At 39.2% G+C, this 22,741-nt stretch overlaps 1 protein-coding gene across 1 annotated transcript; it reads right to left on the minus strand.

The window, feature by feature from the left end:
- Window positions 1-10,825: 10,825 nt before the first annotated feature.
- Window positions 10,826-15,808, minus strand: LOC131861640 (uncharacterized). Its single transcript, XM_059214972.1, has 3 exons — window positions 14,341-15,808; window positions 14,093-14,227; window positions 10,826-10,933 (listed from the first exon to the last, which is right to left on the minus strand). The coding sequence occupies exons 1-3, from the start codon at window positions 15,523-15,525 to the stop codon at window positions 10,826-10,828; spliced, it is 1,428 nt and encodes a 475-aa protein (XP_059070955.1). The 5' UTR covers window positions 15,526-15,808.
- Window positions 15,809-22,741: the final 6,933 nt, after the last annotated feature.

Below are 22,741 nucleotides of genomic sequence, written 5' to 3' on the forward strand. Positions count from 1 at the left end.
CTGCATCATTTTTAGAGAAGCCTAGTCCTGAGAGATAGGTGTCAATTCTTTCATACCAAGCCCTGGGAGGTTGTTTAAGCCCATAGAGAGCTTTCTCGAGTCTGCACACATGAGACTCTGCATTATAAATTTCAAACTATTCAGGTTGCTCTAGGTAGACTTCTTCTGAGATCTCACCATTTAGAAATGTTGTCTTAAAATCCATCTGGTGTACCTTCCAACCCTTAGCTGCTGCAATGGCTAATACAACTCTTACTGATGTATATCTGGCAATAGGTGCAAAAGTTTCTTCATAATGTATTCCTTCCCTTTGTGAGAACCCTCTAGCTACAAATCTAGCTTTGTGTTTTTCAATACTACCGTCTGCAGCATGTTTGATCTTAAAAAGCCATTTAGATGAAAGAACAGATTTCTTAGTTGGCCTAAGAACAATCTCCCAGGCATCATTTTTCATAATAGACTGATACTCTTCAGACAGAGCATCTTTCCATACTTGATGTTCAAGTGCTTCTGATACATTGTTTGGTTCTGCTTTAGAGAGATCATTCATAAGAGCAACATAGCTAGTGAATTTGTTAGGCCTTTTGCTTTCCCTGAAGGTCCCTGAAGGAGCAACATATTTCTGAGCTTCTGCTACAGTCTTGGTGGCCCATAGTGGTCTTTTCTTGAGGTTTTCTCTAGGTGGTCTTTGAGTTTCACTTATAGTTTCCTCAGGATTCTCCCTCTGAAGCTCAGGAATAGGATCTCTATCTATGCTAGGGGTGGGGATATAGACTTCAGGGTCTAGAGAGCTTTGGGCTCTTTTGAATGCTAAGTCTTCTTCAAAGATCACATCCCTTCTTAATTCAATATTCTTTTGACCAGGTATATAGATCCTATAGGCTTTGGAGGTTTCACTACATCCTACAAACATTCCCCTTTTTCTAGAAGGCTCTAATTTTAATCTTTTCTCCGGTACATGAATATAAACAGGGCATCCAAATATCCTAAGGTGGCTAATGTCAGGTTTTGATTTAGTAAATACTTCCTCAGGGGTCTTATCTTCAAGATGAGAGTGAGGACATCTGTTTTGAATATATACAATAGTGCTAGTTGCTTCTGCCCAAAGATTGACATTTAGATTCTGATCAAGAATCATAGCTTTGGCAGCTTCAACGATTGTCCTATTTTTCCTTTCAGCTATCCCATTTTGTTGAGGGTTATAAGGTATTGTTAACTCCCTCTTAATCCCTGAATTTTGACAAAACTCTTTAAATAATTCTGATGTGTATTCCCCCCCATTATCAGTTCTCAAGGTTTTAATTTTATTTCCTGTGTAGTTCTTTGTTAGTGATTTGAATTCTTTAAACCTATTAAGGATCTCTTTTGATTATTTACATTTCAGAAAGTAGATCCAGGTTTTTCTAGAGTAGTCATCAACAAATATTACATAATACAAAAATCCCCCCAATGAAGGTACGGACATAGGTCCACATACATCATAATGAACTAACTCTAAAATTTTACTTGTTTTCCTAGTACTATTTTGAAAAGCACCCTTAGTATTTTTACCTAGGGCACATCCTGTGCTTGCCCCTAAATGATATTGCTTTAACTTAGGTAGACCTGTGACAAGGTCTCCCATTGTTGATAAAGCTCTAAATTTTAGGTTGCCTAGTCTTCTATGCCAAATTTTATTGGCATCTGTAGTTTCATGAATTAAGCCTAAGTTGGGCTCTGTACATAGCTCATACAAATAGCCTTGTCTTTGACCAATTGTTTTAGCTTTCTTGATGGATGAGTTCTTTGGCCAAGCCAATACTTTGTTGTCCATGAAGATTACTCTGTACCCATTGTCCTCCAGTGCTGATATTGAGACTAGATTTCTCTTGATGCCTGGAACATACAATACTCCTCTAAGTTGTAATGATACACCTGACTTTAGTTTGATGGTGCAGGTTCCAACTCCTTTGAATGGGTGTGTAAAATCATCTCCGATAGTTACATCCTCATCCTTCTCCTCTTTCATGGAGTCTAGTACTTCTCTGAATCCTGTGATGTGTTTGGATGAGCCACTGTCTATCACCTAGGAGTTCACTTTGTTTGATGCTTGGTTTGTGAGTGCTGAATAGAGTACATACTTCTCGGAGTCCTCTTCCCTTTTAGATTTTCCTGTTTTGGCAAATGTGGCTTGCTTAGCTCTTTGTGGACATTTCAGAGTGCCCAAATTTGTCACATCTATAGCACTGAATCTGAGAAAGGTCCTTCTTGAAGGAGTTCTTGCTGTGACGACCTTTTCTCTTCTTGAATTGCTTCTGCTTGCCTTTCTTGTTTGACATCGTATTTAGAACTTGAAGATCTTCATCTATATTCTTCTGTTTGATCCCTTTCTTATTTTGCCTTGATTCCTCTTGGAGACAGTCAACCTTTAGCCTATCAAATTTTGGGGATTCATCCCTTGCACTGATACCTTGGACGAATGTTTCCCATATGCTAGGCAACCCATCTAGAGCAATGAGGGTAATTCTTTGCTTTGGATCTCATATCCAAGGGTTGCCAGTTCATCCCTTAGGGCAGATATTCGCATGAAGTAGGCATTGACTGATTCTCCTTTTATCATGGCTATGTGATTTATTTCTCGTTTTAAAGCCAAGGTTCTACTAGCATTAGATATCTCAAAGGCATCTTCAAGTGCTTTGAACATGTTGAAGGTTGTTTCATGTTTCCTTATAATGGGCATTATATTATTTCTTACTCCATCAACTATGATTTTAATGGCCTTATCATTTCCTTCTCTCCAAATTGCTTTGTCAGGTTTAGTCTCAGGTTCTGCAGTTTCAGTCTTTACAAATAATTCGACTTTATTTTCTTTTAGAATCATTTGAATTCTGAATTTCCATGCGGAGAAGTCATCACCTCCTCCGAGTCTGTCTTCAAATCTGATAGCGCTAGCCATTGAGAGAATTGTGATGTTGAATATATGCTTGATTCGAATTTTACGTAAAATTGAACAGCCTCAAGTTCGATTCAACTATAGCTCTGATACCATGTAAATGATGTTCAATTTACAATTCAATATGCAAGATGTATTCTTAATGTATTCTCTATATCTATGTAATCTTCTATCTTTATTATGAATCTGACTATCTTCTTTATTTGACTGGTGAGAGGAGTATTTTTCGATTTCAATATCCTCTTCACAAATATCAAATGGTACATATATGCAAGAGGGAGGATCAAGCAGTGCCTTGACCGGTCGTTTCTTATGGACATGACCGATCAAGACACTACTTGATCGCACCCTTTGGTATATGTCATCAACTGGTGTTTAACTTATTACCAACCTGATACTAATCGGCATTCACGTAACATAGTGTATATGCTAATCGGTATTTACGATGGGGTTGGTGTGGCATATTAACCGATGGGAATCGGTGTCTATGTTAATTGACAACGATCACTAACTAAAGGTTATACATCCCAAGCGGTGCATACTTTGCCACCCGAAAGCACTTGATAATTATTTGTTTATTGCAGGGAACACATCCGATGTGAATCGGAATATATAGTTAACCCGAATAACCATCAGTGATTTCCGCTATACCATGCTATCGATATTGATTGACTAAGTAGATTCGATATAGAGAGGAATGATTATCAGATGAAAATAGCTTGATGTTTTCTTGATTATCAATCATTTATCTTACCGAAGCTATCATGCATTAACACAAATTGGTAACCAAATCTCCCACAAATTCGCCAAAAGGAGTCGCCAAATGTGCAGGGGTAAATCGCCTTGCTAAATGTGGATTTTGGAAGGCTAAGACCAAGGGTATGAGTGAAATCGAACCTCCTATGAGTTTGCCATGCCTGCTGTAGGTTATGTCTCAGTAATATAGCTGATACTGTAGGTAGAATACTCCCAAACCGCCTTAGACTTGTTCGGGTCTTTCCTTCAATAGCAGCGCTTGCCTTATTCAATGGTCTTTATGCAATGACAAAAGATCAAGGATGAATTCGAAGGCTCATGAGGTGGCGGTCCAGCTTCAGGTCGGTTTCATCAAACTGTCAAAGTGGACACCAAATTGCCTTCCAATCTGTCCCACATATATCGCCTTAACCTCTTATGAATTTAGGAATCAATAGAAATCAAAATCGATGCATGTGTGGCAAGGTATGAATCAAATCGTGGAAACCATGGTCTGCAACTGAGTTAATGATCAGCCCTCATGTGTTTGATCTGCCTCTACAAGTCATCAATAAATATCGCCTAGATGCCAAGGGGATATTGCCTAGATGCCAAGGGGATATCGCCATCTTTGTCTTGCCCAAAAGTATGCATCAATAAAGTGATCTTTCAAAGTCTGAAAATCTGAAGCACAACCACGATCTGATGTAAATCCTCCTTCCGCTCAATATGAGAAGCTGAAAGTACTCCTCACTCTCTAAGCAAATTTGTCTTCAAGAGAAGACTTCACAAACTAGGCACCAATGTAGATTCCGTCATGAACCTACTCCAAATGAAGAACTAAGGTTTCGTCCAGCCCTTGTATCCAATCTGCTGAAGGTTTGCGTCCTCAGAGATTCCACCAATGCATCACATCAGTCATTCCATCAAATCTATCTCCAAATCTAAGTCTCCTTTCCTTCTCTTACCCTCTTCTATTTAACCTTTTCCATAACCCGTCATGAGACAGCTTCTAGAAGGGGGCAGGTACATTTTATTTATTTTTATTAAGTGACTATTAATTATTATTTTATTTTTATACTTTAGTCACTTTTAATTAAATTAATTAAATATAAAGTCACTTTTTAATAAATAATTTATTTTAGTGACTTTATAAGAAATTAATTTAATTAATTTCTCCTTATAGCACCTATTAGCCTAAAGGCTAAAATTGGGGACATTACACCTCATGAAGGTCTAAGAATGAATTCATACTTTGAGCCTGTCCTTAGGCTGGTCTGAGAGCGAAAAATTCATTTAGGGCCTGTCCTTTGGCAGGATAGAGAGCGAAAATGTGATATAGGGCCTGTCCTTAGGCTGGTCAGAGAGCGAACTACTTGTTTTAGACCTTGATCGATCAAATCAAATGATGCAATTTAATTTTGGTCTTAGAGAGGACACAAAACGAAATTCCTTTTGGGGCCTATCCTTAGACCGGTCTTAGAGCGAACCATCTTTTCAAGGCTGTCCTTCCAAAGGACATTGAGCGAGCAGGTTTATAGTCTTAACCTTGTCCTTAGGCTGGCTATTGAGCGAACTTTGAAAGAACATAGACCGAGTCCACATTTCAAACATTTGGTAAGAACATTTTGAATTTATCCTTGGGCCAATCACAAAGGTGAGTTCGATTTTAGGTCTTGTCCTCATCAAGGACACAGAGCGAAAAAAAATAAAATAAGATAAGGGTCTTATCCTTAGTAAGGTCGAAAGGTGACCTTGATAATAGGTCCCGTCCTTGGAGAGGACATAGAGCGAAGTGAATAATATGTCTTGACCAAGGCCTAGTCATGAAGCGAATTTATCTTATTATAGGTCTTGTCCTTAAGACGGACAAGGAGCGAAATTTCTAATTTTGGTCTTGTCCTTGGAGAGGACGATGAGCGAATTCCAAATAGGTCATGTCCTTAGGATGGACAAGGAGTGAAATTTCGAATTTTGGTCTTGTCCTTGGAGAGGACGATGAGCGAATTCCAAATAGGTCCTGTCCTTAGGATGGACAAGGAGCGAAATTTCTAATTTTGGTCTTGTCCTTGGAGAGGACGATCAGCGAATTCCAAATAGGTCTTGTCCTTAGGACGGACAAGGAGCAAATTGATACATAGACCCTTTCCTTGGAGAAGATGAAGAGTGAATTATACCATATAGGTCCTGTCCTTAGTAAGGTCAAGGAGCGAAAATTTCATATTTGTCTTGTCCTCTCAAAGGACGATCAGCAAAATAAATATAGGACCTGTCCTTAGAAAGGACAGAGAGCAAATTTCACATCTTGACCGTGTCCTTACCAAGGACAGTGAGCGAGCTGCACTTTAGGTCCTGTCCCTAGCAAGAACAAGGAACGAATTTCCAAGTTCATGTACCTTGCAAGAGTTTTAGAACGAATTTTGTATTTCAAATTCCAAGAAGAGAAGTTCAAGGTAAGAAGTTGGCTATCATAAAGAAGCTATTTGTTATTTATTTTACCAAGTTGGCCTATCACTCCCAAGGACATGTCTCTTACCCTAAATCGCATATAAAGGGAAAATCAAATCAATCATTCCAAGAATCAATGAAAGATTTTTCTCTCCATCAGTGGCGGGTCAACAAATTACTCTAGCAGGACAATGAATTTGCGAATTTCATACAGCATATAGGCGAAATTTATTAGAGGATGCGGATCTGATGTCTTGATAAGGTGAATTTATCATTTAAGTATTGAGGAAAAGCGAATTTGAACAGCTAGGAAGCCTATCAACCAGCAAATTCGTCTTTAGACAGCCCAAATTTGCTCTAGGATATTCAAATTACCCAATGAACTTATTGATGGCAATCATTCAAAATCAGAGATTGTGTCACAATTAAGAGATTATATAAGCTATATGTCATATGAGTTTGATATTATACTTGCTTTGCTTTGCAGATATATAAGGGAAGATCATGCAACCACCATAAGGCAAGAGACACAAGCAAGGATGTGTTGTGCATTGCACACACTCCCTGTCGCCAACAGGGTCCCCTTTCCTTTTTTGGGGCCTTTTCCGTCTTCGCCCTGTTGAGTTTTGCGCAGAGTGTCTCACGTCCTTTCGAGCGAGCTCGCAATCAGTCCGTAAGATGACGATGTTGAACGAAGGAGCCTGTGAATCCATGAGGTCAGTTGAGTCTACGGGCATGCGAATTCCAAGAGATGATCTAAACTTGTAAAATCGCCTTAGATAGGCGTGGGATGATGGAAGTTGGCGAAATTCGCCAAGTAAAGGATAAAGTGTCTCAAAGTTGCATGAAGACCCAAAGACGCCGATTTTCACATAAGAATAATGAGAGAAGATAAGAGGGTGCAGAGATGTTAATTTTCAAATGAAAACCTTCTCCGTATCCTGAAGTTCGCACTAAATGAGAGAGATTACATGATGTTTTAAGAGGTTTGCAGGATTTGTATGAATGTCGATTTTCGCCAACTGAAAGGTAAAAGGGGGGCGAAAGCCTTAAACTCACCCAAGTGCCGAAACTCGCACTTTTTAGTGAAAACGCAGTAAAATTCTAAAGTTGGCAAAATGCCCCAAAGGGCTGAAATTCGGACCTTTAAGCCAAAATGTGAGAAAAAGTGAAAGTTGGCGAAGTTGTCAAAAGGTTCGAAATTCTCAAAAGCACTTAAATTGCGAAATTTTCAAAACACCTGAAATCGCCGAAATTCGCATTATTGGGGTAAGTTGAAAGTTTTTCTTCAGTTTGCAAACTCCTTGGAAAGCCCGAAGTTCGCGATTTGGGGGTAACATGCGGTTAAAGTTTGAAAAGCACTTTAGGATGCCGATATTGGCAAAGTGGGTCGAAATGCCGAAAAATGGTGAATAGTGCGTGAAAGTTTTTTTTAGTTTTCAAAAGGCACCTAAACCCCGAAAATCGTGTTACGAAAGAAAGGCGCAAAAGATGAAGTTTTCAAAACACCTGAAATCGCCGAAATTCGCATTATTGGGGTAAGTTGAAAGTTTTTCTTCAGTTTGCAAACTCCTTGGAAAGCCCGAAGTTCGCGATTTGGGGGTAACATGCGGTTAAAGTTTGAAACGCACTTTAGGATGCCGAAGTTGACAAAGTGGGTCGAAATGCCAAAAAATGGTGAATAGTGCATGAAAGATTTTTTTAGTTTTCAAAAGGCACCTAAACCCCAAAAATCGTGTTACGAAAGAAAGGTGCAAAAGATGAAGTTTTCAAAACCCCCGAAAACACTGAAGTTCGCACAATAAGGGTAAGTGCGGAGTGTTTGAAGTCCTTCAAATAGTGTTTTAGTTGAAGGCATAACAGAAGTCCATACATTACAGCAATCATTGGGCAATCAGGGAATGAAAGTATATCAGAGGAATCAAAGAAATCAAGATCCACTAACAACTTCCTTTCCTCCAAATAATTTTTCAACTCCACCTAATCTGAATGCTAGCAATATTCCAAGCTATCCACAAGATGCACCAGAGTACAGACAAAGGAACAACTCTCCTCCTAAGGACGAATTAAAGAAACTCAGCTTATATGTGCTCGAGGCGTTGAAGAAGGTCAAAATAAGCTTGTCATTAGTTGAGTTGATGAAGGTACTTGAAATTAAGGAGACGTTGATCAATAGCTTGAGTGATGCCATAGCAGCAAGACCAAATAGCTAGAATACTTCCAATACTTCCAGAGGAACAACCAATGCTCCCCAAGCCAATATAAATGTGATTCAGCAAGAAGAAGTGAATGAAGAAAGACAATTAGATAGTGATGAATGTATGGTTCAAGTTGCATCCTTCTTGACCAATAAAGAAGATATGTTAGAAGGAAAGACTTTGCTCAAAAGGACAATAAAAGGACCTCTGAGACCCTGAAGATCGAAGAGAAGCCTACTTTGAACGAGACAATCTCAAGAAAAGAGACTACCATCAAGAAGAATTCAAATAAACAAAAGGCGTCAAAACAACAAAGCATTGAAGAAGGAACATCAAAAGGGAGTAATCTCGACCTAAGTCAGGCAAGTCAACAAGATCAGAATGAGAAGTCCACAATTTTACATCAAGGAAAAGATGAGCCAGCCCCGTTCTTACTTTCAATAAGAATTTTTGGGAAACTCCTACACAACTGTTTGTATGATTCTGGAGCCTCAAGCAATGTAATGTCGTTAGCCATTTGCCAGAAGCTTGGCATAACTCCTACACCAACTACCAAAAAGATGACGCAGCTAGACAAGACAGAAGTTCCAGTAGTAGGAGAGCTTAATAATATCCACATGCAGTTGGTAGCAGACCCTAGAGTTCAACATTTCATTGATATTTCAGTAGTAGAGATCCCAGATACTTATGGTATGCTTTTGAGTAGGGATTGGTCCCGCAAATTGAATGGCTATGTTTCAACAGATTTTTCTCACATTTGGCTTCCATGGAGAGGAGTTCCCAACCAAATCAAAATTGACAGCACTCCCAGGTTGAAGTTGATGATCACAAAATATGGTGAAGACAATGAAATCTTATTCCTGGAGGTAGATTTAGGAACATAGAAGCCCGAGGTAGAAGTCCTAATGTTACAAGGTCTTGAAGAAGAAGACAGTGTACATGAAATCACGGAGTCAACTGAGGCCATTATTGAAAGTGATCCTGATTCAGACAACGAAGGGATGTTTGAAAATTTCAGAAAATCTGTCTAGAAGAACATTCAACAAGGGATTGAATTTGGGGGCCCAACGTGTATCCAAGATTTACTACTGCCAAATTGGTGTAGGATACATAATGCCTTCCATTCAAAGCTTTCATGTGCCATGTGCAAAATTGCATTAGAACTAGTTTACGAGAAGATTCCCGCAGCTGCAGTGTTAGAAGAAATTGAAATTCCGGAGAGTGATAGATCATCCGAAGGAGACACTGCATCCAATTCATCATTAGAAGAGAGCGATGACGAAAATTCAATTACACCAAAAGGGGAAGAAAAGAAAGATGAAGATCAAGCATGGACTTTGAGATTTGATTGTTCAAAATCGAAACAAGGATCTGGAGCCGGCTTTGAATTAATTAGTCCCTCAAGAGAAACATATCTGGCTGCCCATAGATTGCAATTTCCATGTACAAATAATGTTGCCGAGTATGAGTCATTGATTCATGGATTGTTGCTCGCTATCAAGAAGAAAGCCAAGATCCTACATGTATTCGAAGATTCAGAAATTGTCATAAGACACATAAAGAAGCAATATGCATGTCATGACAAGAGGTTAACAAGATACCACAATCGAGTGTGGGATCTCATTGAGAGCTTTGACGCTTTCAACATCCAATCAGTATACAAACACCAGATTCAAGTAGCCAACTCCCTTGCCCAAGCTGCCAGCTCATTAGCTCTGCTTGCAATGGAAGGATTGAAGAAGTTCATAGTCGAGCTAACTCCAGTACCTTCAGTTCCAGATAATATTACAACTTTTCAAGTATTTGAAGACAACAAGTATATAATGGATTTCTTGACCAATTCAGATGTCTTCCTAACACAAATCATTGATGAAGAAGATTTAGAAGGTGCTGATTTTGATCGAGAAGGTATCCTGAATTTGAAAACAAACACCATTCCAAAAGGCATGATAGAATTAGAAAGAATATTCGACCCGGATAAATTGCAGGCAATCAAAAGTCACAATGTAGAAGGAGATGCTTGTGAAACCATTAATTTGGGTAATGAAGGGCAAATAAAAAATGTATTTATAGGCAAAGCATGTACTCCGCAGGAGAAGTAAGGAATATTGAAGAACATAAGAGATTTCCCAGATATTATTGTATGGAGTTATGAAGATCTCAAGACTTACGATACTGCAGTCATTACCCATACGATACCTCTGAAGCAAGGAAGCAGACCATTCAGACAACAACAAAGACCCGTGAATTCTCTTTCAGAGCCTCTAATATATCAAGAAGTCAAGAAACTGTTGTCAGCAAGGATCATCTTCCCAGTAAGACATTTGACGTGGGTAGCCAACCTAGTTCCTGTATGAAAGAAGAATGGAGAAATCAGACTGTGTGTGGATTTTCGTAATCTCAATCGAGCTTCAGAGAAGGATAATTATCCTTTACCATCATTAGATGAGGTTTTACAAATTGTTAATGGCTCGCAGATGATGTCCTTCTTGGATGGATATTCAGGATATAATCAAGTAATGGTTGAGCCAGAAGACAGATTGAAAACGGCTTTCACAACTAAATGCAGGACATTTGCTTCCAAAAGAATGCCATTTGGACTTATTAATGCAGAAGCCGCCTTTCAAAGAGCCATGGACATTGCTTTCAAAGATTTGATAGGAAAATGCATCATCATTTATATGGATGACATCACAATATTCTCAAGAAAACGGGAAGAACATGTGGAAGATCTCAAAAAAGTGTTCCAAAGATGTAGAAGTTATGGAGTTTCATTGAACCCTAAGAAATGTATGTTTGGGGTCACAGAGGGAAAACTTTTAGGTCATGTTATCTCACAGAAAGGTATCTCAATAGATCCTGACAGAATTAAAGCGATATCGACAATAAATTTGCCTACAAGCAAGAAAGAGCTCAAGTCATTCTTTGGCAAGATCAATTTTGTGAGAAAATTTATCACTGGCTTTGCATAAATAATCAGGCCATTAAATGAGATGTTTAAAAAGGATGCCAAGATTGAATGGACTACACAAGCTAAGAAGGCATTTGAAGAGATCAAACAAGCAATTGTCGAAGCTCCAGTATTAGTCAGCCTAGATTACACAAGACCCTTCTATCTATACTCTTTCACTTCAGAACAGACATGTGCAGCTATTCTAACCCAGAGAAGTGAAGAAAAGGATGAACATCCTATAGCATTCACAAGTGCTCCTCTCAAAGATGCTGAATTAAGGTATCCCAACGTTGAAAAGCAAGCCTATGTGCTAGTGAAAGCAATCAAGAAGTTTAGACACTATATTTTAAGAAGCAAAGTGTACACAATTGTGCTTGATGCAGCTATAAAGACTCTTCTCATGCAAAACGAATTAGGAGAAAGGAGAGGAAAGTGGGTCGCCACTATTCAAGAATATGATATTGAAATCCAGCTAATGAAGCTAGTTTGAGGACAAGGTCTTGTGCAAACTCTAGCAGTAGAGGGGCCAGGACTCATTCAACAAGTATATGAATTAGATGATTTTGCACCAGATGATTGGTACAAAGATATTGTGACCTACCTGCTCAATCACAAATGCCCCACATATATGACTCCCACACAAAAGAGAGCACTTAGATTAAAGAGTCAACACTACATGCTTCAAGGCTCGGTTTTATATAGAAGAAATCATGAAGGAATTTATTTGAGGTGTGTGGGTAAAGATGAAGCAAAACAGATTATGGAACGTTTTCACAACAAATTTGGCACAGGACATGGAGCTGGTTTAGCCACAGCACGTCAGATATTGAGGGCTGGATACTATTGGCCTACTCTATTCAAAGATACACATGAACACGTTAGGACATGTCATATGTGCCAAGTAGCATCCTTTCGAGAGAAGAACCCAGCAATGCCGCTGCAATAAGTAATAGAAGCCCGACCATTCGCCAAATGGGGACTTGATTTCATTGGTATGATCAATCCACCTTCCTCGACGCAACACAAGTACATTCTAATTGCTACCGATTACTATACACAGTGGACGGAGGCGCAAGCTCTAAAATTTTGCAATACTGATGTTGTAATTAAATTTGTGGAAGAACATATCATAACTAGGTTTGGGTGTCCTCATGCCTTAGTTTGTGACAATGGTCCTGCTTTCACATCTTTAAGATTTTCCAATTGGGCTTTCAAATATGGAATAACACTCAAGTTTTCATCTAACTATTATCCGCAGGGCATTGGTTTAACAGAATCTACAAACAACAACCTGTTGAGCGTAATCCTAAGTTACCGGTTCCGGTTCGGATTCGGGTTCGGATTCGGGTTCGGATTCGCGGATTCGGCAAAAAAAATAAAAATTTGGGTACGGGTACGGGTTCGTCCGTACATATATATATATATTTTAATTTTTTTAATATATATATATATATGTTCAAACTTCAAACATCAAAATTATATATGTTCACAGTTCAAACATACAAATATGAAACATACAATGTAACTTTCCCATACAATGATACATAAATGATAACAGATAAATCATAAATCATAAATGATAAATCCATAATTGCCAATGCCAATAAATATTCTGATATTGATATATCATAAATCATAAATGTAATATCATATTCATAATTTGCAAAAAAGATAATATTCAAGTTTCAAGTTTCAAAATGTGAAAATGTCATGACACAATAAAGTATAAAGTTAAACATTCAAATTACAAGCCATCTATGGGATTTAAATTCCATATTCATCTTCATCTGAAGCATCCAACCCAAGCCCACGGTCATCAAGTGGTTCAAATTCAGCATCAGTTGAACCAATATCAAATGGAATGCCACTCCCACTAGCTATGTCTCTCTCAAATTCCATAACTGCCTCGTCTATAGAGATTTGGCAAAGTTGTGCAACTGTAGCATCTAAATCAGCACACTCAGGGGCTAGATCCCAATTCCTTGTTACACCCTCACTATATCCAGGGTCCTTATGTGACAACAAACGAAGTTGGAGTGTACGTAGACCAAATCCTCAGCTTTCTTTGCACCCAAACGATTACGTTTGACTGAGTGGATGAAGGAGTATGTACTCCAATTCCGCTCAGCTGAAGAAGAACTTGCAACCTGTTAAAAGTTAAAACATAATTAGAAATTTATAAATTAAAATTATAAAATAAAAATATGATAGCATCAAATGGAATTGGAAAACTATAAAAATAAAAAATAAAAAGATACATACTTGGGAGTTAAGTTTAATTGCAAGAGGCTGCAAGTAAGTGGAGCCTTGACCATGTACATACCACCACTCATCAGCATCCATCCCATATCTAGCATTAAGAGCTACAACATCATGATTTTTTGCAGATACAAATTGGCCAAACTCCCTCATGACAATATTTCTTGTCTCCTCATCTTGATATATCTTTTTAAAGGCAGCCCTATAGCCAGAAGCAACCTCTGCATCTCTATATGGTGGCACCCTCCTTGGTGTTGCAAGCATCTCTGCACTATAAAATTTTGGCGTCAAAGCAAATGCTAAGAGATGTAACGGGGTGGTCATCTTGTTCCAATGGTCAACAACAATTTTCTGCACAACTTTGAAAAATGTTTCCGTTGGGTCATTTTCTTTTCTATTTATTACTTCTTTTATTTTTTCCACCATGCAATCCATGCCATCATAAATCTCGCCCAAACATGGGCGATCAGTATCAGCATACCTGATCATGCTCATGATGGGCTCAGTGAAATTCAAAACATATTCCACATCATCCCACCATTTCTCACTAAGGATCAATGCTCTTACTTTTAGAGCTCTTTTTGTGTGGGACTGCTTCCATACACTCCACAAGCTGTTGATGACCATAGAACTCAAGGCGTCTCGCACCTTCAGAAGTCGTCTTAAGACGAGCGTGTGAGATGCAAATCGTGTTTCAGCAACCTAACATGACATAACAAAATACACAACATATATCAAATGCAAGTCTATAAAAAATACAAATTTAAAACTAAAAAATTAAAAAATAAAATTTAAAATTAGTAATTATAAATTACCTTCAACAACTCCAACTTGGAGAAGGTCCTGAAAATGGCTTGTGACATATGATGATTAGTCACAAACATTTGAATCTCCTCGCCCTCCACATATAGTTTTTTCACCCAATCAATTTGTGTGCCAAGCTTTTGCATGATTAAATTGAGTGAGTGTACTGCGCATGGTGTCCAAAAGATGTGACCATATGTAGCCTCCACTATAGTCCCTGCTGCCCTACAATTTTTAGCATTGTCAGTTACAACTTGGACAACATTTTGAGGCCCCACCATGTCAATGCATTCTATCAAGATATTGGCAATGAAACTTGCATCTTTCACTTGCCCCTCACAATCCACTGCTTTCAAAAACATTGCCCCTTTAGGACACACTGCTATAACATTGATCAATGGCCTATTTTTAATATCTTTCCATCCATCAGAAACAATGGTCACACCTGTTTCCTGCCATGTATCTTTGATGACCTTCAACTGTGACTCTACGGATGCTTTCTCCTTTGCCAATAAGGTGGTTCTCACCTTTTCATACCCTGGACAAACATAATCAGAAGGTGTATTGCAAAGAGTATGCACCATGTCCCGAAAGTAAGGTGATCTAACAAGGTTGAAAGGAAGCCCATTGCCATAAAGGCAACGTCCAATTTTGGAATCTGCAATCTCTCTCAGTTCATTTTTGAAGGCAAAATCCAATGGGCCTCTTTTCCGTGAAGCCACAACATTCTGATTCTCTACTGCATCAACTGGTGGGTTTTGCATGAAAGGATGTGAACCAGCTGGTCTTGTGGAGCCAATGCTACTAGAAGGCCTCTTAGACATTGAGCTTGGATGGACAAGAGGATGATCAGTCTTTGCTTTGCTACTTCTCCTATCAGCTTCCTCTTGTTCTTTAATATATCCCAAAACTAGAGCTTTTGACAGCCCCTTGCCATCTGATCCCTTACAAAATTTTATTCCACGCCCAGGGATGAAACAAAGGTGGCCTTTCACTCGAAAGTATGAGCTGGTATACTCAGTGCCACAATGGTTGCATTGCCAAACAAAACCCCCACCACCAGACACTGGCTTGATCATTGTTGTATAATGCCAAAGTGGTGAATCTTGATCAATTTTAAAGGGGGCATTTTCAGTTCGGACATTTGCAACTGAACTAGAGCTTGCACTTGCACTTGCACTTCCAGTTCCAGCCATTATGTATGATTATATGAATAGTGCACCTAAAATGAAAAGAGAACGCACAACATTATTGAAAAAAATTATTAAAATTTCGCTATTATAACCCCATACTATGCATACAAAGTGTAAAAAAATATACAAGACTTCTTTAAAAAAAATTAAAAAAACTTTAAAAAACTTGAAAAAAAAATTTAAAAATTTGAAAAAAACTTGGAAAAATTCTTGAAAACTTGAAAAAAATTCAGATTCACTTACCTTTAATGGCTAAATCTTTCTTCTCCAGTGATTCCTATGCCTTTGATGCGTGTCTCACACCTTCGTAGTCGTCACCTTCGAAGAAAAATACAAAAACTAAGAAGCCTGATTGTAGAGAAAAAATCTTCAAAAATGCAAGTAGAATAGGTTGAATGCATGTTTTGATGCATGAAATGCATCATAGAGGGGTGGATTAGGGTTTAGATGTAAAAATAAGATTAAAAAAATTGTTTTTTTATTGTTTTTAATTGCTTTCTAACTCGTGGGCCCCATTTTTGGGAACCCACGGGCTTGGGTTCACCCGGGTCCTCTTGGGTTCACCCGGGTCCTCCTGGGTTCGCCCTGGGTCCCACCCGGGTCCTGCCCAGGCGGCTGGGTTCCCTGTGGGTCCTGCATGGCAGGACCCACAGGGAACCCAGCCGCCTGGGCAGGACCCGGGTGGGACCCAGAGCGAACCAGGCTGGGACCGGGACCGGGCACGGACCAGGACCAGGACCCAGCCAAAATAGGGAAGAACCGGTATCACAGGCGTAATCAAGAAACTGTTGGAGAGGAACCCGAGGGATTGGCACACCTAGCTTAGATTTGCTCTTTGGGCAGATCAAACTCGAACCAAGAATTCTTTAGGAACTTCTTATTTCCTAGTTTATGGACAAGAACTGGTTTTTCCAGTACAATCGAAGATCCCAACATTGTGATTCATGCAAGAATATATGGAAGATGAAGACAGAATACAAGCCCATTTGATGCAACTGATGAATTTGGAGGAAAAAAGAGACGTAGCATTGGAAAATTTCGCCAAGCATCAAGGAGTTGTAAAAAGATGGTTTGATAGACAAGCAAAGGTCAAAGCTTTTAGAGTTTCAGATCTTGTGCTATATTGGGATAAGGCTCACGAGAAGAAAGGAGAGCATGATAAGTTTGATAAACTATGGAAGGGCCCTTATCAGATTGCTGAAATTTTGGGAGAGAATGCTTTTAAACTCAAGACCTTAATGGGAGAGGATGTCCCATTGCCTGTCAATGGACAGTTCCTCAAACTCTATTTTCAATCTTAAACCCCTAAAGGTCTACCTTGTACATAGTTAGTTTAGGTCTTCCTGCTTGGTTGGCTTTGGATTGGTTGTTCTTGTCCTTGTCCGTGTCTTGGTTCGTTTGGGTCTGGTTTGTTTGGTTTTGTCTTAGTTTTGGGTTTGGTTTGCTCGGGTTTGCTTTGGTGGTGGTTTGTTTTTGTTTGGGTTTGCTTTTGGGGTGTTCATTAAGAGAAAGGTGAATGTGTTATTTTACACCTTGGTGTTCTCCCACCCTTGTTCCGGTTCATTTCTCGAGTAAATATACATGAAGATCTTTGAACCCTGGGACATTCTTTCTCAGTCACATAATTAGTTTAGAACTTGTACATAGCATGGTAAAAATCGCTCAATGTATCATGATGCTAACATCTTATAATTATTAAATCTTTTCACATTAATTAAACTCCGAGGTATTATGGTTTTCAGGTGAAGCCGTGGTTAGTGAAAAATCTAAAATCTTGCTTCAGCGCCACTGCAATCCTCAAACCCTAGTAAGCTTCATTGCTTACAAGCCAAAGGAATTGGCGGAATTTGAAAAGCAAAAGAAAGCAATTGGCAAAAAGAAGGAAAATGAGAAAATGAAAAAGAGAAAACAATAAAAGGAAATGAATGAAAATGAAATAAAATGAAATAAAATATCAAAATTGGCTAATGGGAACATGCGAGTAACTCCATCAGGGCTATGGACACTGTACTGGCAATGGAGCAATATTCGTGAGATTGCGGCGATAACCTTGTCGGGGCTATAGATGTCCAATTGGCAGCGAGGCTCTATGTAGGATGCTTATGAAGTAGAGATAAACTATGTAGCTAACCATGAAGGAACTTTGACATCATAATATTCTTGTTGAGGGGAATGAACTCAATTGCACACACATGGGTAATCAAAGACTAAGTATCTTGATGTATTTTGAGATTTTTTCTCTCGTTTATGTACACTTTCTAACCCTTTGATTCATTGGATTGAATTCTCTGCGGGTTTCGAGAGTTGGATTGAGTTTTATTTTTGCAATGTTCAAGAACATTTTCTCAGTGGAGTCACCAAATGTTGTGACCATATCACACATCGCCCCATCAAAATGGGGACCCCTCTTTTTTTGGTTCTTCTTTTTGTCTAGTCTTGCGCCTCTCTCTACTTTCAAGATGAAATGAGTGAGTTTATAGGGTTAGCATAGATCAGGCCAGGTCAAGTTAGGAGTCGTCATTGCTCAGAAGTTTGTCTTTTAGGTCCTGTCCCTCCAAAGGTCCAAGAGCGAAAATTTCCTTCATAGGCCTTCTTGGGAGGACGAATTGGTGATGCCTTCATTTGGAGTTGGAAACCTTAGATGATGGTGAGTTTCATGGTCGTAGGAGTCTTGTCCTTAGAAGGGTCGGTAAGTGAATGTTATCTATCATGACTTTGTCCTTCGAAGGGATGGTGAGCGAGCTGCACTTTCAAGCCTTGTCCTTGGAGCAGTCTTAGAGAAAATTTGACTCATGTCCTTGCTTTGGTCTTTCAGCGAAGAGATGATATTTAGGTCATGTCCTTAGAAAGGACATTGAGCGAAATTTGTTGATGGTCAATCAAACTTAAAGAATGTGGTGAATGAAATATGATATTTAGGTCCTATCTTCATGAATGTCTAAGATCGAATTCATACTTTGAGCCTGTCCTTAGGCTGGTCCAAGAGCAAAAATTTCATTTGGGGCCTGTCCTTTGGCAGGACAAAGAGCGAAAATGTGATATAGGGCCTGTCCTTAGGCCGGTCAGAGAGCGAACTACTTGTTTCAGACCTTGATCGATCAAATCAAATGATGCAATTTAATTTTGGTCTTAGAGAGGACACAAAGCGAAATTCCTTTTGGGGCCTGTCCTTAGACCGGTCTTAGAGCGAACCATCTTTTGAAGGCTATCTATAATATCCCCCTTATTTTTTTCCCAATTTTTTCCACAATTACATTCTACACAACACTTGTTATGGTTAGGAAATGAAAACCAAATGCTACTGAAAGTAACCCTCCACTTTCTGTTCACTGAGAGCCCAATCTGGGAGGGTGAGAACATACAATGTCGAGGGGATCTTTAGATGCCAATAACTGAAAATGATTACAATCTTCGGGCGGCAAGCCAGCCCCTTCCGCTTATATAGCGGGATATTGAAAACTATGCAATCACCTAGCAACAAACCAGCCAAGGACAAGCCAAAGAACTGAAGAATGCAATCACTCAACTGCTTGTGCAGCAGGAGGACTAGAAATAGAAATTAATATCAACTCCACCGCTTATTCAATGGGAGGGCAAAATTACAAACTCAAGATAGGCAGCCAAGCCAGCCTCTTCCAATTATGCAGTGGGACTAAGAGCAATAATCCGATTAGATAGTTGTTAGTACTACTAACCATCTTTACAATGCACAATATGGATTACAATTTAAGGGAAATCACTATTCCAAAAATAGTAAACAAGGCCAGCTTCTTCCACTTATGCAGTGGGACAAGAAAGAACAATAGAAACTGTTGTTAGTACTACTACCAGCATTAAATATGAATCATAGCATATAAGAGTGATGAACCAAGTGCAATAATATGGCCAACAGCTGCAAATGAAACCAAGCCCTTTCTCTTCACACCAATGAACTCACACACCCCAAAACCAACTCCAAAAACCAAAAACTCTAATTCTGATATACTCCCAGCACGCTAAAAACACACAGACCAGCAACACCAAATCCCACAAACACTCACAACTCACCCAATTCTTAACCAAATGACACGAAACTGAAAGCAAATGATCACGAGGAGGTAGGCGATCATTCTTAGGACAACAAAACATGGCAAACTAACCCCAATAGTTTATGCACGCATTCCAAAGCACTCAGCCACATGGTATGGCCAGCTAAGGTACGATTTTGCAAAAATAAAGTCCAAAACACCATTTTAAGCTCTATAAACTGTTGACGTGGACGAAATTGCATTGCTGCAAACTCCATACGGCCAACGCAGAATAGAATAGCCGACTGATTATCATACTCTCTCTTGAGATAAGGAAGTCTCTAATGCTGTTTTCTAAGTTTGATCAAAGGAGACTACCTCAAGGTTTCTTTTGTCAGGTCTTGACTGCGGGATCTCTCAGTGGCTTGATGTGTTTATGCTGGAAACACAAGGGGGACTTACGTTTAACTGGCAACAAGCTAGTCTGCTGTGATTCTCGAATTATGCAATAAAGAGCAAAAGGAAAGGGTTAGGAGATCTAAAACTAACAACCCAGGTATGCGGGTAGACGGATTCCACATAACCAATTCCTGCTTGGCCAGAATGGCTCACAACCTTGCAGGAACGGTGCAATCTTCAAAGGAACTTGGAAGATTTTCAGACTGGAGACGCACGGCTAAGCACCCAATTCTGGCGCAGCTCAGACGGACACCTGCAATTGAACTAAGCACAATCGAAGGCTCAGGTTAACCACACAAAAAGATACACAATTAGCATATCCTCAGTGGTATGAGCCTGAATCTATCAAATACCTGCACACCCAAAACATAAAGATCTATCTAAAATGCTGAAAGAAACCATGCAAACAGGATGAAAACAAGACAATAAACACCAAATCAATGTTTATATATTGATCTCATCTGCCTATTACAACAATTTCTGCAGCATCTCTATGCTACTGCTAAGATCTAACCTATTCTAACTCTAAAATCTAACTATCTAACCATCTCCTAACAATCTAACCCTTTACAAAAGAAAGGCCTCTGCCTTTTATAGATATTACAATTTTGAATCAGAGGCCAGGATGGACTGCATCCAAGGGTCCTGATCTGTCTTCCAGAAGCTGGCAGCCTTGACCCATGCCGACTTAATTCTCAGTTATCCAACCAGCAACTATCTCAACTACCTGCCACTATTTGGCTTTAATTCGGGTCTATCCAATCTTCTTGGTGGTTGGGAATAGTTATCCACAAAAATATCTTGCACGAGAGCCATAGGCAGTTTACAATAAAGCAATTTCAGCTTTAAAACTGAATTTCTGGACTTAAATCCAGCTGTGTGCTTCTTTGAGAATGCATAAACTTGTAGCATTCAGAGTGTTCTTTTGCTTTTTGCCTCCAATTTCGCCAGTGGACTTCATCTATGTTCAACGGCACGGTTCCCAATGCTCGGTTGCTCTTGCGCTCCTGTATCTTTTCTTTTCCAATCTTCAGCGCCTGGCCTTGAATTGCGATCCTTCCTTGATTTGCATTTGAGGTCTTTCTCCTAGTTCTTCGATGACGTCCTGCGATCAACCAATTTCACTTAATTAAATCAATTTGGAAAATTAAATAATTTAATTTAACAAACATTAAATTTAATTACGACGTCTGGCTTGAGAAGCTCTTTGTGAGATGTATCTTGAAAATGCTTCTCTTCCTCTTCGATTGTGAAATCTGATCCTTGGTCTTTACTTTTGCGTATTTTACCTTTGGAGTCTTGGACGTTTTAAATGGGTTTATGGCGCGATTCTGGAGGTTTGGAGAACTTCTGCAAATTTTAAAATCATAACACTCATGCTTTTCTGGTAAATTTTGGAGAACGGAGGGCACCTTTGAAATTTGCAAAAACTTCGGACCTTTGGCATTCTTTGCAAATTCGGAGCATTTGAACTTTTTGTGAATTTTAAAGGCAAATTCGGAGCTAAGGGCCACTTTGCAACTCTTCACGTTTTTTCACATATTTCACATTTCGCCCCAGGGTCCGAAAATGAGGACTTAAGTGTATTTTCAGAGCTTTCACGTTTTGGCGAATTCTCATTTTCGGAGCTAAACCACCTTTGCAATATAAGTGAACTTCGGACCTAAACATGCTTACAAAATCGGAGTTTGAAGGCGATTTTACAAATTTTTGAGTTTTCGCGATTTTAAAATGAACTTCGGAGTTTCGGACGCTAAACATCTTTTGGCGAATTTACCCAGATTTCGGACCTAAAAGCGCGTTTGAAAATTTCGCGATTTTAAAGCGAACTTCAGAGGTAGGGTCCGAAATTGGGCATTTAAGTGTTTTTCGGGGCTTGAAGCGCTTTCGTCAGTTTTCGGACCTAGTGTGTCCTTTTATATTTCGCGTTTTTAAACCCAGGGGTCCGAAAATGGATATTTCGGGTTTTCGGACCTGAAGCGTCCGTTTTAAAACTATGCGCTTTCTTTATTTTCTTCCAAGGGTCCGAAAAGAGGGACTTAAGTGACTTTTTGGAGCAAAGCACTTTGCGTTTTAAAACATTTCACGATTTAAACCTTGGAGCTGGGGTCCGAAAATCGCACTTAAGTGATTTTCGGACCTTCGGACCTCACAACACCTTTTGCGATTTTGCCATATTTAGAAATTTCGGCCCCAGGGTCTGAAAATGATGTTTAAAGTGAATCTCGGACCTTGAAGGTCGTTTGGCAACTTTTAACCTTTTCAACTTTTGGCTTCTGGGTCCGAAAATGAGCATATGGAATATAACATTTAAGTATAAGAAATACTTTAAGTTATATTCCATATATACTTTTAGGATGTTTGAGAGTGGTTTCGGCCCTCCAGGAGTTATATTGCAAATTCTAGTTTTTGGAGGTTTCCTCAGTTTTCAGAGTTAGCCAAATTTTAGGATCAGGAAATTCCAGACTTAGCCAAATTTCAGGATCAAGACAGAAAGGCACAAACTGGGGGTCCCTGTCCAAGACGGGGATGGGTGTGCGATTCGCACAACATAAACTTGCAAAATGAATCACCTAAACCATAAAGAAAGATAGATGAAATACCCAGAACGAGGAGAATGACACACTGAGACCTGCAACCCAAAATCCACTTAGCACACTCTACGACTAGGAACAAGAACACACTACAACACGCCAAAAAATCAGAAATCTAATAAATAAATTTGCAACATTATCTTCAATCCACTCCTCTAA

The sequence above is a fragment of the Cryptomeria japonica genome, chromosome 2 (genome assembly GCF_030272615.1).
Source record: "Cryptomeria japonica chromosome 2, Sugi_1.0, whole genome shotgun sequence".
Lineage (NCBI taxonomy): Eukaryota > Viridiplantae > Streptophyta > Pinopsida > Cupressales > Cupressaceae > Cryptomeria > Cryptomeria japonica.